General features: G+C 39.6%; 1 protein-coding gene across 1 annotated transcript; it reads right to left on the bottom strand.

The window, feature by feature from the left end:
- Nucleotides 1-5,108: 5,108 nt before the first annotated feature.
- ZNF518A (zinc finger protein 518A) lies at nucleotides 5,109-15,565 on the bottom strand. The gene is made up of 3 exons (XM_066601008.1): nucleotides 15,458-15,565; nucleotides 10,411-10,477; nucleotides 5,109-10,161 (listed from the first exon to the last, which is right to left on the bottom strand). The coding sequence occupies exon 3, from the start codon at nucleotides 10,094-10,096 to the stop codon at nucleotides 5,873-5,875; it is 4,224 nt and encodes a 1,407-aa protein (XP_066457105.1). The 5' UTR covers nucleotides 10,097-10,161; nucleotides 10,411-10,477; nucleotides 15,458-15,565; the 3' UTR covers nucleotides 5,109-5,872.
- Between the last annotated feature and the right edge of the window lie 1,045 nt (nucleotides 15,566-16,610).

Below are 16,610 nucleotides of genomic sequence, written 5' to 3'. Positions count from 1 at the left end.
ATTTTAAAATCCACGCAGTATGAACGTCGGTGCGGATTTCCAGAACACTCAATTTAATGCTAAACTAGTATGGGATCTGCACCGGGAAAAAATCCTATGTATGGATGAGGCTCAGCATTTTAGAGTTATCAACCTTTACTATCTATACCTCAAACAAGGCATGTTCACAGCAAAGTTAGAAAATATACACTACTGTGCAGAAGTTTTGGGCAAGTGTAGAAAAGTGTTGATATGGCCTCCACAGAGCCCAGATCTCATCAGCCAGGCTGTCTGGAATTACATGAAGAACCAGACGGATTTGAGCAAGCAGAAGATCTGTGGTTAGTTCTCCAAGAGGTTTGAAAAATCCTCCCTGACGAGTTCCTTCAAAAACTGTGTGCAAGTGTACCTGGAAGAATTGATGCTGTTTTGTAGACAAAGGACGGGCACACCAAGTATGGATTTCTTTTGATCATTTACTTATAAGTTTTGTTACTTGGCTAATTAATAATTCCTCCTTGGAATTCCACACAGACCTTGCTCACCGACAGGGCTAATTCCCACAGTTACTGGTACTTAAAAGGACTATAAATCACCAAAAATTGTGGGAAACATTTTCCATTTTTCTAATGTTTTTATTTTCTGATTGTACCCGACTGTGGGGGCTGCTGGTCTCACACGGACCGGTCGGATTCCCCATGTAGGAACCTGGCCCTGTCTCCAGACAGCAATCACCCGTACCTTTGAATTGCAGATGACTGGGGTGGCTCACCGTTAGCGATGCGCAGTACAGATTTTTTTTAAATTAAGTCTGTGTTTTTCCTGCGCTGTCACTAGGCGTTGACGCGGGTACCTGCAGCCTATCTGCAATGTCAATGCAAAGCTTTCTCTACAGATCAGAAGGTGACAGAGTGGCGTCAGGACTCCTGCTACACACAATTGGGTCAGATTCCACATGCGGGAGCGCGCAGCCGAATCCGACCCTATGCCCAGCCGGCATTCGCACGTACCTGTATTTTCTTCTTCTTTTGCGTAATGCGGATGGCGAGCCGTCTGACATGCTCTGTACAGATTTTACCACGCCGTCGCTAGGCAAGGACACGGAATCCGCGACCTTTCCACAATGTCAATTGCAATAGGGCTGTGGGTCGGACGGCTTCCATTGACCTCAATGAAAACCATCCGTGCGGAATCTGCTTAAAAATAGAACATGCTGTGATTTTTCCTCCACGAGTAGAAAATTGCAATTGATTTCTGCTTGTGTGCAGGAAGAAAAGTGCTGTTCAATATCATGTTATGGGCGGTGTTTGCTGCGGAATCTGGAGGTGGATGCCCGCTCCGGATTCTGCAATGCAAATATGCCCGTGTGCAGCCGGCGTTAATTTTATAAGGTTTGTTTACATTTCCCATGGCATTCCGATTGTGCAAAGGACAAAAAAAAAAAAGCAGTATAATCTATTTTTCTACACATTTGCGCACCAAAGGTCCCGATAGAAGTCAATGCACGTGTAAATCGCATGTAGTAAAATTCCGCCAGAACTAGAGATGAGTGAGCACGCTCGGTAAGGTGAGTTACTCGAGCGAGCCTCGCTCATCTCGAGTAACTGCCTTCTCCTCCAAGCGTGCTCGGTGGGAGGAAGAGAGATCTCTCTCACTTTCCCCCCCCGAGCACGCTTGGAGGAAAAGGCAGTTACTCGAGATGAGCGAGGCTCGCTCGAGTAACTCACCTTACCGAGCGTGCTCGCTCATCTCTAGCCAGAACTCATTAGACTAATTAAGTAATTTCAAACTGTGCGGCTACGTTTGCAGCTCGCAAATAAACATGCCCTGGGGGGGAGGAGGGGGGGGGACTGCATGAAAAATGCCAATACACACATAGAAAAAACCTTGTTCAGTGTACAAAGAAGTAGTGCATACTAGGAGGCCTTAGGCTATGTGTGAAAAATGTAGCTTTTTAGTTTTTTTTTTAAATACAAATTGTGATCAAAAGTTAAAAAGAAAAATCACCCAAAATTCTTAAAACAAATATTTTTAACGCAAAAAAAAATGTTATTCCTGATGACACATTCCCTTTAAGCATTTTGCAGAAAAACGTAGCAAGCAGTAGTCTTACAAATCCACACACACATACTCCGTTTATTCTATCAAACCAAAAAAAGTGCCCAAACTAAACTAATTTATTATTCAATATACTAATAACAGCTAAACCGTATCAACATAAACGGAATATAAAGCTTAGGTAGAATTATTAATTCCGGGACACGTCTGAAGCCCCATTTACACGCAAAGATGATCACTTAAAATTCGTTCAAAATATAGCTTGAATGACAGTTTGGGCGATCATTTTGCATAAACTACGAATGGGCACCAAGTAGCTTAATAGCTTCATTTGCATGCAAATCAGCCCCCCTTTGCTGTATGCAGATCACAGCGTGTGGTTTGTTATCTGCATACAGCTCCATTGTTCTCCGGCAGGACAGCAGCTGAATACAATGTTATTAGTGCTTCTGTGGAGAATCACAGTGTGTGGTACCTATCAGCTGGCTGGCCAAAGAATGGTTTTTATGCTGAACTAAAAATCATCGTTTGGCCTAAAAGCAAACAATGGTAGCATTTATACGCAATGATTATCGCTCAAAAGACATCGTTTGAACGAATTTTGAGTGATAACCGTTGCATATAAATGGGGACTAAGTCTTAGCTTACCAAGCGAAATCCAAGACACTGGAAATTATTCAAATACCGCAGGCATAAAAGTTAAATGCAATCTAGCATACTTGTAAGCCCAAAGAAGGTCTTTGCTGTTGCGATTTAAAAGGGTGTTACATAAGATTCACTGCACTAGCAATAGGTAAGACCCACAGTGCTAACTTATGACACTCCAGTAAACGAATGCCAAGTACAGTTAAAAAGACATAACATGGTCTTTAACAGTACAATTACTGAATAACACTGAAGCCGGGAAGAATTCTCCAAGAAGTTAACCCCTGAGTGATGGCCAAGACACTTTTACTGACCGCGCTAATGCGCATTCATTCTGCACATGCATCTTTTTAAGCTGGTAGATTCGTTGACTACTGACTGCCAGCCTCCTGCTATAACAGCCAGATACGGAGAAACCTCAGATGCGGGCAGTTTAACCCCTTGCATGTCACAATCAATAGCAACTGCAGCATTTAAGCAGATGGCAGTGGGAGGGGGATCCATCTCCCCACCCATGGGCACACTGCAGTGATTGCAAGGTACCAATGAATTCCCATGGCAGCTCTGAAAGCCTGACAAAGCCCTCCATGTCTACCATGTAACACAGCGTATTTGACCCCACCTCTGGCAGAGTCTAATACGCTGCTGTCATAAGCTTAGCAGAATGTACTACATAACTAATGCAGTGTACTATCCTAGCGATTAAACCATTGCATCTTCAAGTCCCCTTCAGGTCGAAAGTTAAGTGTCAAAAAAGTTCAATGAAGTTTAACTTATGGAGAAAAAAAATCCAGTGTGTGTATTATATAATTTACACACATTTTTTCCCCACAAAAACCCTTTAAATGAATAAACTATCAAAGAAAATTTTTAAAAGCAACACAATAGGTATTACCCTATTCATAATGACCCAAACCATTTAAATTTATCTCATATGGTGAACGACATTTAAATAAATTTTAAAAACTAATGACAGATTTGCTATTTTTCTTTTGATCGACTTCCAAAAAAAAAAAGGAAAACACAACAAAAAGCAGTCCAAAAGTCACATGTACCTCAAAATGGTACCAATAACTACAACTCTTCCTGTAAAAAACAAGCCCTCATACAGCTCCGCTGCTGTAAAAACAACAATGCTATCAATCTTAGAATGCAGATTACATTTTTTTCTTTAAAAAGTGTTTAAAAGTTATAAAAAATAAAAATATCTACATAAACTTGATATCGCAGTAATCGGGCTGATTCAGATAAGAAAAAGTTTTTATGTTCTTTTTACCAAAAGGGGAACTTGAGGAATTTTTTTCATCTCCATCCCAAAAACATTTAATAAAAGTTATACAATACATGTACCCCACACGTGGTAAAAAAAAAAAAAGTTCTCCCATAAAAACAAGCCCACATACAGGTATGTCAAAGTATGGCTCTTGCAATGCGATGACAACAATTGCTTGCTCCTTACAGCAAAGTAATAGGCTAGTCACCGAGGGGTTAAAATGCCTGGCAATTCAGATAATATATTGTAGCTAGTTACCCAAGGTTTCTTAATGTAATGTAAATATTTATGATAAAATGCTCAAAAATGTATATTTCGGCCCGCTGGTTCTTTACAATGGCATTTCAATAGTTCTGGCATTTTGACGCTATAAGTCATAGAAAACTCCTCTAAAAACAATAGTTTGGAGCATTCTCATTTTATTTTTTTAGGCTCATTAATAAGAGATTTTTAATTTTTTTTTTTGCTAATGCAATGTACTAAAGCTGCCTTCATCCAGGTATATTTTCATCAGTATCTTGGATCAACTGTTTTTTTCTTATGGCTTTATGACATTTATTATCTAATCCATTCTCAAACCGATGACATTATTCCAGCATTTACATTTTACTCAACAACAGAGATGAGCGAATGATTAGAAAACCCGTAAAATACAACAGGAGAGTAAATTCACATGTGATCTCGTTTTCGCAGAAGCAAATCTGAAAACTATCAAACTGTAGCCACCCACCGCATCCTAATGGACAGCAAAATTCAAAAATCGGGCAAAGAAAATTCACTCATCTTTACTCAAATTATAAAAAGATTTACCTACTGGTATGCAAAATTAACCCCACAATGAGAAAATTATCCAAAGTCTGCTTTTTAAAAATAAGTAGGAAACCACTGTCAATTTTTCCCTTAAAAAAAATCTCCAGTTACTTAGTTTGTATAAAATTGCATAAAAAAAAAAACATGAAAAACACAATTGTAGGATGTCAACTCAAATAGAGTGACAAACTCAAGTGAAAATCAACTCAAGTGAATCAACCCGCTGAAAATACACTGACATTTTGTTTAGGACTAAAAACATGATAATCTTTTTAATAGTCAAACTAAAAACAAAAAAATTGCATTTGCACAATAGCTTGGCAAAAATAACAGGAAGCGTATATACAGCCATTCACAATAATTCACTTTTAATATCCATGGAAAATTAGCAATGTAAGCATATCAATTTCTTGGCAAATCATGCTTTCTCTATTTACATTCGAAAAAAAAAAATCCTTAGATTACCCGATTTTGTATAGAAAACAAACAAAAAAAAAAAAAAACACTATATGTGAAACAAAAAAAAAAAAAATAAAAAAAAAAGAATGCTTTGTCTTTTTCAAGGCTTTCCATCCAGGTAGTACTGGTATACAATTTTCTCAAAAAGGAAATGTGTACATTGGACATTATAAGACAATGCTGTAAGAATGTACACAGTACACACCTGAATATGTACCACAATTGAAGATTTCAAACATTTATACATGGCTTTGTAAACAAGTTGTGCACCGTTAGATCTACAAATATTGGATTTAATCAATCACGTACTTAAACACTCGCTCATGTTATTTCCAGTTACTCAATACTACACATGCCAAAAAGACTGAAAATCTGTTCATTGTTTACTGTACAATTCACAGAGCATACATTTTAAATGTCATAAAAAAATGGAAAAAATATTACAAAAAGGGGGGGGGGGGAAACTTCTAAAGCAGAAATAGAGGGGTGGGGGGGAGAACTGCACATGTGCAGTGAATGTTTCAACAGCAACATACTGGACTGGATTCTCGAGTTGAAAACATTAAAGTATGAGAAATATTAATGTTCTTTGAGTTATAGGAAAAGAATGAAACCGCAAGAGTAGTCTTAAAGTCGAATGTAAAACGGCTAAAACAACGTGTTCCAATCTTTTGTGGCTTCCATAAGATGTCTTTGGCCATGTCCAACCCATTCGTCCTGATTGTCAAAAATCCGACCACAAAACCAGCAGTTGAATTTCGCTTGAAGCCTGTTCGTAGGGGTATTTTTCACAATTTTGTAATTGTTCTTACTAGTTTTCTTTAAGGTTAACTTAAGGACAAATCTCTCTTTTATAGGACTCACGGGTTTTGCCCTTCGATGACGCCTTCCGTTGAGTCCATCAGCATAATTCATCAGTCTTGACTCTAAGAGAGCTTCAAGTGTACTTTTGGACAGAGATACTTTCAGAACGTGTCCATTGAATTTTGAGATGGTTCTCATTAGGTTAACGACTTCAGGTAGATCGGCATCTGGATGGTTCAACACAACAACTGGCTGATCCCTTCGTGGATACTTTATAGATTGATTAGGACTGAAAGGATAAAGTCTTAATGTTCTTACAATTTCCTTAGAAGGTGTTGCTGTGGGATCCTCCGGAAGACTCTCCACATCCATATCCATATCCATATCTACATCCACTTCACTTGCATAAGACTTTGCCTTGCATTTTCTATGCAACATTTGCTTTCGTGGCACATCCACCAAGACATCTACCACTCTTTTCTTTGTCTTAAATTCAAAATCAGCTTCATAGCTGCCAGCATCTGATGTTTTTCGCTTGCAGGTCCTGTTTTTAGGGTTTAAAGGATTCATGGTACCTTGCCTACACTTCAGTTTAGGAAACTTTGAACTACCTGCAGAAGCCGGCTGTGAAACTGAACTATCACTTGCGGAATTCAAGGATTCTTCTGCTTGAGCAGCACTGGAACTGGATCTCAGGAAAGGCTTTGTTTCCGCCGGCTTACTCTGCAAAGAATTTGAATTGCCAACTTTATTTGTTGAGACATTACCACCATATTCACCAAGCGCACTCACGTCTTCCTCCTTAACTGATGCTGATGGAGTTACACCTGCTTCATTTCTGCTCTTCAAGAAAGCAGGTTGCTGCCCTTCATCGGGTTTCTTTGGTAGGAGTTTCTGGTTGACTCTGTTCAGTTGAACAGGTTTCTGAGTAGTTGCAGACACAGTTTTTGGTAAAACATAATTTAAAAGTACTGCTTGCTTTCCATCAGGCAAAAGGGCATACACTGGCTGTTTCTGGAGTGAGTCAGGTTGTTTATTAGCCTCTAAACCCCTGGCTTGTGTTCTTGAACCATCAGAATTTAAACAATACTGAAGGACATTGAGGTTTATTGGAAGCTTAGCTCCTACAGCGGAACCAGAAACAATGTTGGCAGGAACATTATTTGAGGCAGTACTCACAGTTGGTTTAAAGACATGAGGTACAGTAGGACGCTGTAGTCTAGGAAGTGCCATTTTGCCTAAATTGTTCACTGTACCAATCACCTGTGGGCCACCATTGGTCACATTTCGTATTGTACCAAAAGGTCCATTAGCGATAGTTAACACCATGCCAGGTTTTGTGTTGACCATGACTGGGGTATTAAATCTGTTGGTAGTCGAAAATGTTGCAGTGCTGGATGCAGTGGCCTGACTTGAAATAATTTTTAAGCCAGATTGGTTAGTTGGTACAACTGGCAGTACGAACCTATTAGAACCTGACGGATACAAAACAGGATTTGCTTGAGACATTCCAGGAAGTTGTGAATTATGATATAACTGGAAAGGTGTTGGACCGCTTGAAGGTTTTGCCATACAGTTCATTTTGTCTTTTGCCAGTTGCTGGTTAACTATTGCATCAGAGTGCGTCTTCAGAAGCTCACTTACTTTTGAGGGGTGGGTAGTTTTAACACTGGATCCGGGAGATACTGGTTCCTGTTTTAAGAATACAGCCGATGGTGTATTACCGTTTTGTACACGGTTATCAAATTTTGCAATAGGACTCGACAACGGTTGTACTGGGCTTGACATTGGTTGCTTCGGAAAACCAAAGGCATTACTGCCAGGGTGTAGGCTCTGGGAGTTCACCATGCCAATTTTATCATTTAACCTTTTATTGTCCTGCAACATATTGTGTAGGTACGTATTATTTGCAACAGGTTTTGGATCTGATGGGCGATTTTGTAAAGAGAACACTGATGTAATCCTTGGCATGAAAGATATATTTTCAGGCTTATTATTTTCAGCTGATCTTGGCATTCTTTCGTTCATTTGAGCATTTCTTACTGGAAAGTCATTTTTAGAAATATAGTTAGGACTTGTACCAGAGAAATTCCCGAGACCACTTGCTGTTGAAGAACGCATCAATGTGCTGAAATTCTTGCTGCCATAAAAAGTCTTTAACGATTTTGGGCCACTCATTTCATTATTTTGTTGGGGTCTGACCAAGAAACCAGTAGTTGGGTCTATACTTAGCCGAGATGATGCAGTAGACGGACGCATTCTATCACCAGATGATTCATATGTGTGGTCAGTGTCAAAAAACTGCTGCTCGTTAATGTTGTATTCTGCAGGCTCTTCTTTAATTTTCGGCACAAAGTCAGACGCCGAGGGCGAATTTGTTTTATTAACAATATTCACATTTTTCTGTGTTGGTTCATGAAAATGTTGCCTATTAGCCGAAGCAGCCAACTTGGACGCAGATTCATTTTTTCTTGCCATCAGTGAACCAAGTGCCGTTGTTAGGTTTCGCAATGACCCAGGTTGTTTATCTGCTGGAGCCACAGGTGTAGAAGCCGGAATGGAAGGTGGTTTATAGGAGGTCATTGACCGATTATCTTTAGTGTTGGGAGGTGCTCCGTATGACCCGTGCATTGAGCCCTGAGTGAAACGTGGCAAGCTGTTTGATGACTGAGGTGATGGCTGTGTAGAATTTGACGTTTGCTTATTTGTTGGCAGTAATTTAATTACAAGATTTTGCTTCCCGTTGACCATCTTGTAGCCCACAAAGGTTGCAGTGTAATTTGCTGGAACTGTAATTTTATTGTTCTTCACCATTAGTACAGTAGGGCCATGGACGGCATTTTGCAAGAGACCCATGCTCCCTTGAGTACTCGCATCATCTTTGTTACACTTTATGGTGGTTACAGAAGGAATTCCATCATTTACAGTCGGCTCCGATTCAGTGTTATATCTTGGAAAGTCTTTTGGAGGTTGGGTTTTCTCTAAGAATTTATGCTGAAACGCTCTAGCATTGTCGTTCCCATCTCCGACCTTTTCCAGGTTGTTGCCGTCATGCCTCCAAAGTGAATTATCCTGGCTTTCAGATTGATATCTTTTTAAGACGAGCTTCAGTCCAGCATTTGTCTGTACCATCTGTGCCTTCGAATTGTCCTGCACAAGATCATCTCTCGTATGAATGTGTTCTCTGTGCCTTGCTAAAATATGTTTTACTATAAAATCTTTCCGCATGGCGCTGTAACTACAGTACTGACAGCTAAATGGTAACATGGTACTATGTCCCTGAAGGTGCCTCTGAAACTCAATTTTTGAGTAGCTGATGTGATTGCACTTTTGACATGCATACTCTATTCCATTGTGCCTGTGTATGTGTTGAACAAACGTTCCGACATCTCTGGTAGAAAATCTGCATTTTGAACAGCTGAAGTGGCCATTAACACAGTGCATAACTGTGAAATGTTTTGTTAAGCCCAACAAGGTATATAAATAGTCATTGTTACATATTTCACATTTTACTAGTGCGCTCCGGTGAGTTTTTCTATGTTGTTTAAACGCCTGAAAATCATTTGCGGTGTAGTTACACATTTCGCAAGGATAGAGTGGCAGCTCTCCATTGTGACATATAAAAAAGTGTTTTTGAAGATCGTTGGGACTGTATCGGATCCCGTTTTTGCATTTCTGGCAAAAGAAGTGGAGAACCTTTGCGGATATATTGGCAGAATCGTCGTCTAGGTTGGGTTCTGTTTTAATGTCTGTATTTTCTTCTTCGAGATTGCCAAGGTCATTTAGATTTCCTTTGGCCAACGATTTCCTGGCTGTCTGTTTCTTGCATGGTGATTTGGACACCGTTTCGGCCATGTCGCTTACGGCAACATCTTCCTGCGTAGGATTCATGGATGCGTTAGCGTTTTGCTCTATTCCACGCGGGAGCCTTTCATTTACAGAAAACGATGAGGACCGAGTGTTCGATTCACCGGAAGCAAAAGCATCTCCGCTGAAATCCCATAAAGCATCTTTTGAAGATGCAGGTCCTTCAATGTCTGTAAAAAAGTCTTTATTTGGTGATCTCATTATAAAAAGGCAATTCGATCCTTTTAGAAGATTGGATGCGATATCAATCCTTATCTTCAGTTCACCTTTGTGAAAGAAAAAAAAAAAAAAGAAATTATTAAAATAATATACAGAACCATCCTACCAAATAACATCCAAATATAGATTAATGGGATAACTATATAGTAAAAACACGTTATCCTACTCAACACTTAGAAGATAAAATGTTAAAGATAATTAATTAACAGAGAACATTTAAAAAAAGTAACATCTGAACAGCCATTAATTAAAAAACAAGTCATTTTATTAAAATTCTACGATAAAACATAACTTACCTAAGAAAACATTATTCTCCTCACGAATCCCCGGTTCTACTTCTTATCAAGTCGGAGAATTTAAAAACTGGGAAAAAAAAATAAAAAAAACACTTTCAAAATATGAATTAATTATGTGACGACGTTGACTAATCAAACAAGCTGTACAATGCTTATGGATATATTTTACCCATACCAAGCTGTATCTTATTGTTCATCTATTTCTAGAACATTTTTACAATATCGTCTAAAGAACGAAGCTTTTATCCATCAACCCTTAAGCAGAAATTTCAATGATTACTGATATTATGACATAAAATTTACATAAATTTTCCCCCAGCCCGGCAAGTGCATAGCAGCAGCTTAGAAGCGTTTTCTACATTGTACAATTACATTACTGTAATGCCGATATCTTAAAATTAGTATTATATAGAAAAGACGTCCAAAGAAAATACGGTGAAACGAAAAATTAACGGGAGAGCAAAATATACCATTACGAAATAATAAAAATCTATGCGTGTGAATTAAAAAAAAAAAAAAAAGAAAAAAAACTGCAAAAAAAGATAAAATGGAAAAAATAAAAAACACTAGCCATCTTTTCATTTTTGATTATTATTCTTTGAATCGCATTTAAAAATTAAATACAATTTAAATTTTTACAATTCCGTCCGACACGGAATACCTAGCTCGCAAAAAAATTGACATGCCTTCAGTAAAATATAAATGAATCATAAGATGAATATTTTACATTTCAGAAACCTGTTAGGGAGAAACACATTAACACTTTAAACATATTAAAGAGGAGGACGTTCCCACCCTTGCCCTTTGCATTTGTTATTAAATTTACTAGGGACTTCAAAAGCTCGCATCGATAATTTAAGGCCTAGGCCGTTAAATGCCAAAAAATTCCAAAATAACCACTTTGACATCTAATTATTATTGCAGCAGTGGCTGACCAACAAACTTTTCAGATTTAATTGAGTTAAATAAAAAACATACATAAAAGCAGTCAACCAAAAGGAACAGAAGAGAGGAGAAAAGAACTTCGAATTTCATTAGGTCAAAGTCCTAACCGAACAAAAAAAATAATTAAAAAAATATCCAAAAGCTTTCGTCACAGAATGAAAAAAAAAAAACCCGAATGCATTCTACAAACTGAAACATCCGAGAAGTCACTTGGATCATCAACAAGCAGATGCTAATTTTGAGCAGTGGACAATGTTTATGCTCCGACAAAAAACAGCAACACCCGGTAGTGATGTGCAAGATAAATGGCGGAAATGGTAACGCTAGCTGCCATGGCCGATCCACGTTGGATCTCTAAGGCCAAAACGAGTTAAACAAAATTAATGTATTAAAAAAAATCTATTTTAAGCTTTAGAAATGTACTAATAAAATGGAAGTCATGTATCGTATATATTTTAGCACAAGAGTCATGTAATAATACATTTGATCATAGCAAGCATACAATGAAAATGCCGGCGTTACTGGGTGATGACGTCACGACAGAGCAAATCATTTTTCTTCTAGGCGGACGGCTAAGGAATCAAGGCTAAAGTTCATTTTAGGAGTTGTTGTTTTTGCTACGCACTTCCAGCATCGTGTGATATTAATATTAGCCATTTAAAGAAAAGGACAAAAAGAAACTGGAAATCGATCTATACATTTTTTTAAAACTTTATTGACAACAATATTTCATGCAATTGCACAAGATTCTTTTTTTCTATATACCAAGTCTAACCAAACAGGCACGCCCCGGCTCCGGCTCGTGTTACACTTAATTCTACTTAAATGTTACGTTCATAAATACCTATCTTATACTATATAAACAGCTCGGCCTCTCGATACACTAACTCTTTGTGCTACTAAACTGGTTAGCTTTCATAGGCCATCATGTGATATGTTTAGAATTCCTCATCCTCCCTTAATGTAGGGGCCGCCAGCCGTCTTAGTGGGTTGATGCTTCTCCTAAAGAAAACGTTTGTTGAATGGGGACGATGAACAGCCACCTTGTCATTTTCGACGTACGTGTAGAAATCATAAAATTAAGTAATACTGCAGATTTCAAAAATATTCAAATAACTTTCTTTTACGCTTCGCAGGAACGGAAAGATCAACGATGCAGCGATCAGATAATCAGTCATTTGGTTGACTTGACTATCAACAACTCCCATTGACATCCGACCTCATAGTTTACCAAAAATAACTAACGGCTTATTCAGTTGGGGTCTAATATAGCTACGGCAGAAGCCGATGACTCGGGGAACACGGCACAGGTTTTATTTTGGTCTCTTGACAACATTCAACAGTTAGACGAATACATAGATCTATAAACAGAGCATCAAAAATAATTTTACGAGCTTTTGAACCCGCTCCGTTACTGTAGTATTTGTTTTAGGTGAATTGCCGAAGGCGATCATGCCGTTTCTACGATGACGAGCTATAGGGAGGTTATAAACCGATTACCGGCTTATATATCAAGCCGGTAGGTAGACCAAGTATTTCAGTATTACTTTGTAAAGGAGGATTCAAGCCAACTACTGCCAGTACAACATTAACAGGTTAATCTGCAAAAGCTGCAAAGTAAGAAATGTTGGCGACGCAGGCGTAAAAGGGAAAAGCATGGTCGTTAATGTACAACACTACTATTGCCGAGCGAGCCCTGGTGAAGTGCACTTTGGACGCTGACTGATGCATAAAGAAGCTAAATGTTGATGCCTTTGCTTAGAGACATTTAACTTGTGTTCAAACTTTTATAAACCTATTAGCTTCAGCCGCACTTCTAGCTAATAAATGAGGGGACCTAACTTTGGAACCAACCTCTCCCCACCCCCACTTTAGAACTAATATCACCCCCTTCAACTTTGGAACCAACCTCTCCCCACCCCCACTTTAGAACTAATATCACCCCCTTCAACTTTGGAACCAACCTCTCCCCACCCCCACTTTAGAACTAATATCACCCCCTTTAACTTTGGAACCAGTTTCCCCCCCCCCCCCCCCCAACTTCGGACCAACCTCTCCCCACCCCCATTTTAGAACTAATACCACCCCCTTTAACTTTGGAACCAACCTTCCCCCCAACTTTGGAACCAACCTCTACTTCCCCCTCAACTGTAGCTCAACTCAAGGGCCCCTTCCGACACCCTCAAAACTACAACTTCTCTAATCATCTTAGGCTTCATTCACACTTGCCTTCGGGCATTCCGGTTTCCTATTCCTTCATAGGAACAAGAAAAGGGAATGTCAGTAAAGGAACGGAAAAATAAAGCAGCGTCCCGATGGATCCCATGGACTATAATGGCTTCTATCACACAACTTGGGATCTCTCCGGACAAAATTGGCGCAACACGCTGTGTTATTCTGTCCCGAAGGCTCCGACGAAGATATGAAACAAGCCTGAAACAAATGCCATGGATGTCTTGCTTTTCCTACAACGATATGCACCCCTATTTTGCATGAAGGCGACCAAGGATGCGAGGTGAACCCCCATTCCAAAAACGGGTCGTCAAACCCTTTATAAATTACCATGTCTAGAAAATGCTACATTTTGCTCAATTTTTTTCCCAAGAATTTGGCTAAACCCTTCACGTTTTGCATGAAGGTGACTAAGGATGCGCGGAGGACCCCCATTCTGAAACAGGGTCATCAAACCCTCCATAAACTACCAAAAAATGAACATGGCTAGAAAATGCTAAATTTTATTCATTTTTTTCCAAAAAATTTGACTGAACCCTTCATAGTTTGCATGAAGGGAACTAAGGATGCGAGGTGAACCCCTTCGTCCTGAAACAGGGGGGGGGGGGTCATCGAAGCCTCTATAAAATTACCAAAAACCATGTCAAGAAAATGAAAAATTGTAAAATTTTTTGCAAAAATTTGGCTAAACCCTTCCTGTTTTTTGCAGGCGATACCCCAACAGGTACTTAAAAAATGAAAATGCTGCTTGTATACCCTAACCCAGTCCAATCTGCTAGTCACTGGTGGCCACTATAAGACCACCCCACCGGACTTCCCAGACACCCCAATATTCTACATAAGGGTTCAAAACCCAACTTTACGCCTCTAAACACAACAAAAACACAATGACACAGCAATGGTGTCTAATATTCACAATAAAGGACCTGCACCCAATATGGCTATTGGGGTGGGATAGAGGGGGGGGGTGTTCAAGCGAAGCCCCCCCAATAAACCATACATGCTCCAATAACCCGAAAAGCACCGCAACGTGCAATCTCAAAACAATGACAGCCAACGGCGGCCATTATTGTCAATACGGGTCCTGCATTATAAGGCTCTAGATATTGGGGGGGGGTTCAAGCGAAGACACCCCAATTAACTAAACACGGCCTTAATAAGCACCAAGCAAGCAGTTTAATTACATATAGCATGAATGAAAGCTGGAATGTGCACTACATTGATGAAACCTTGTAACACTGGAATGCATTTTGCACATGAGGTATAATAAAAAAAGGACAAAAATAAAAAAATCACATCTTTATGGTTCATCCAAAAATTGCAAAAATACTAAAAAAACAATGGCTGCACCCAGATTGTGCCATCATGTATATGACATGCCCCCCACACACAGAGACAGGAGGGCAATGCATAGAAGAAGTGGGGTGAGAGGCAACAGCAAGCAGTCATTGGTGCAATGCAAGCCATTGTCAGCAGCACAAGGAGAAGGATTAGAGAAGGGAAGTGTAAGAGGAGAACAGTGGGGAGCAGCCGCCAGCACGGCGGAGGGACACCGCAACCCCCTCATGTGACTGAGCACACAGAAAAGAGTGCGGCCATTTCATGGGGCGTCATCATGCGGGCAGCGCTCGGGGTCCCCCCTGCCCTCCCGCTTCCCGCCCGCCGCCAAGTTTCCCAACTTTCGCTAACTTTGCCATGCACTATTTATCCGTTCCCCCCGCCCGACATTCCCCCTCCGCCCACGTCCACTGTTACAAAGTCAACCGAACTTTCCACCTCACCCGCTGAGGTAAAACCCGCCCTCTCCCGCGAGATATGCCGTCTCCAATGCCCGATCCGGTGCCCGTGCCCACGCTAAAATTGAAATTACCTTGTTTTCCCCCCTTCATATGCTGCCCGAGTCACCGTTGGCGGCCATGACAGTTACATCCGGGGATTGTCCTGGTTTCGGTAGACCTAAAATGGACTCCCAAGCAGAGACGGCGGAGGGATCCGCGCTCCACCTTGTCTCTGTGATGAGGCCCCTCTCCCCTAGAATCATTGTTGCATAGAACCAATGTGTGTTCTGTGTGAGATCCTCCATCTCATGTCTAGAACAGCCACACAGGGATTCATTTCTTACTGGCTGCAGGAGCTGGTTTTTTACTGCTTCCTACAGCCATTGTGTGTTTTTTTTTGCAGTATCATCGAGTTTCAATGAATTGAACATGGCATACAAGAAGTGTAGATTGCTGGCACTACTTTGCCTTCATGTGCTTACATGTTGTGTCATGCAATAACATCCTGTGGAAAATTCTTGCTGTAAACCCCCTGTCCTCATGAAGCAAGGGAGAAAAATAATAAAAAAAGCTTGCAAGGCAAAACTTGACCAAAAAGAAAATGCAATTCCTTTCAGTGAAGAGTTGATATTACACATGACATATTACACATTTATTAGCAGGCTGCTCTATTAGCTGGGATACAACCTGAGACTTGCTTCCTGTTTGCATTGACTTTTAGACTATTAGATAATATTTTAGACCATTCGATATTATTTTAGACTATTTAATAATATTTTAGAGCATTACATATTATTTTAGACTATTTAATAATATTTTAGAGCATTACATATTATTTTAGCCTATTTAATAATATTTTAGACCATTACATATTACTTTAGACCATTAGATATTATTTATCATGCCAGCCGATTCGTTGACGGCGGCGCCGGACGTTTGTGTAAATTATAGAATGAGCCGTGACCTAAAGAAGAAAAAAGGAAGATAAAATGGATAACGAGTTGTAAATTGGTCATTTCGAAAGACTGAAAGATACACTTGGGGGGGCGTAAGAGGGGCGCAGTCTCAACGGAAATATTACAAATTCAACTTACTGCACATACTAGTATAGGAATATATATATTTACAACATATGAGAGAAGTAGGCTGATATAGATAACAATTAGTAGTTCTACATAACTATATAGTAAATTATTTATTCTAACGTACATCATATACATATATCAATACATAGCGATATATATC

The sequence above is a fragment of the Eleutherodactylus coqui genome, chromosome 4, assembly GCF_035609145.1.
Source record: "Eleutherodactylus coqui strain aEleCoq1 chromosome 4, aEleCoq1.hap1, whole genome shotgun sequence".
NCBI lineage: Eukaryota > Metazoa > Chordata > Amphibia > Anura > Eleutherodactylidae > Eleutherodactylus > Eleutherodactylus coqui.
Note: the sequence above shows the minus strand (reverse complement) of the source record. Positions and strands in the feature narration are given on the sequence as shown.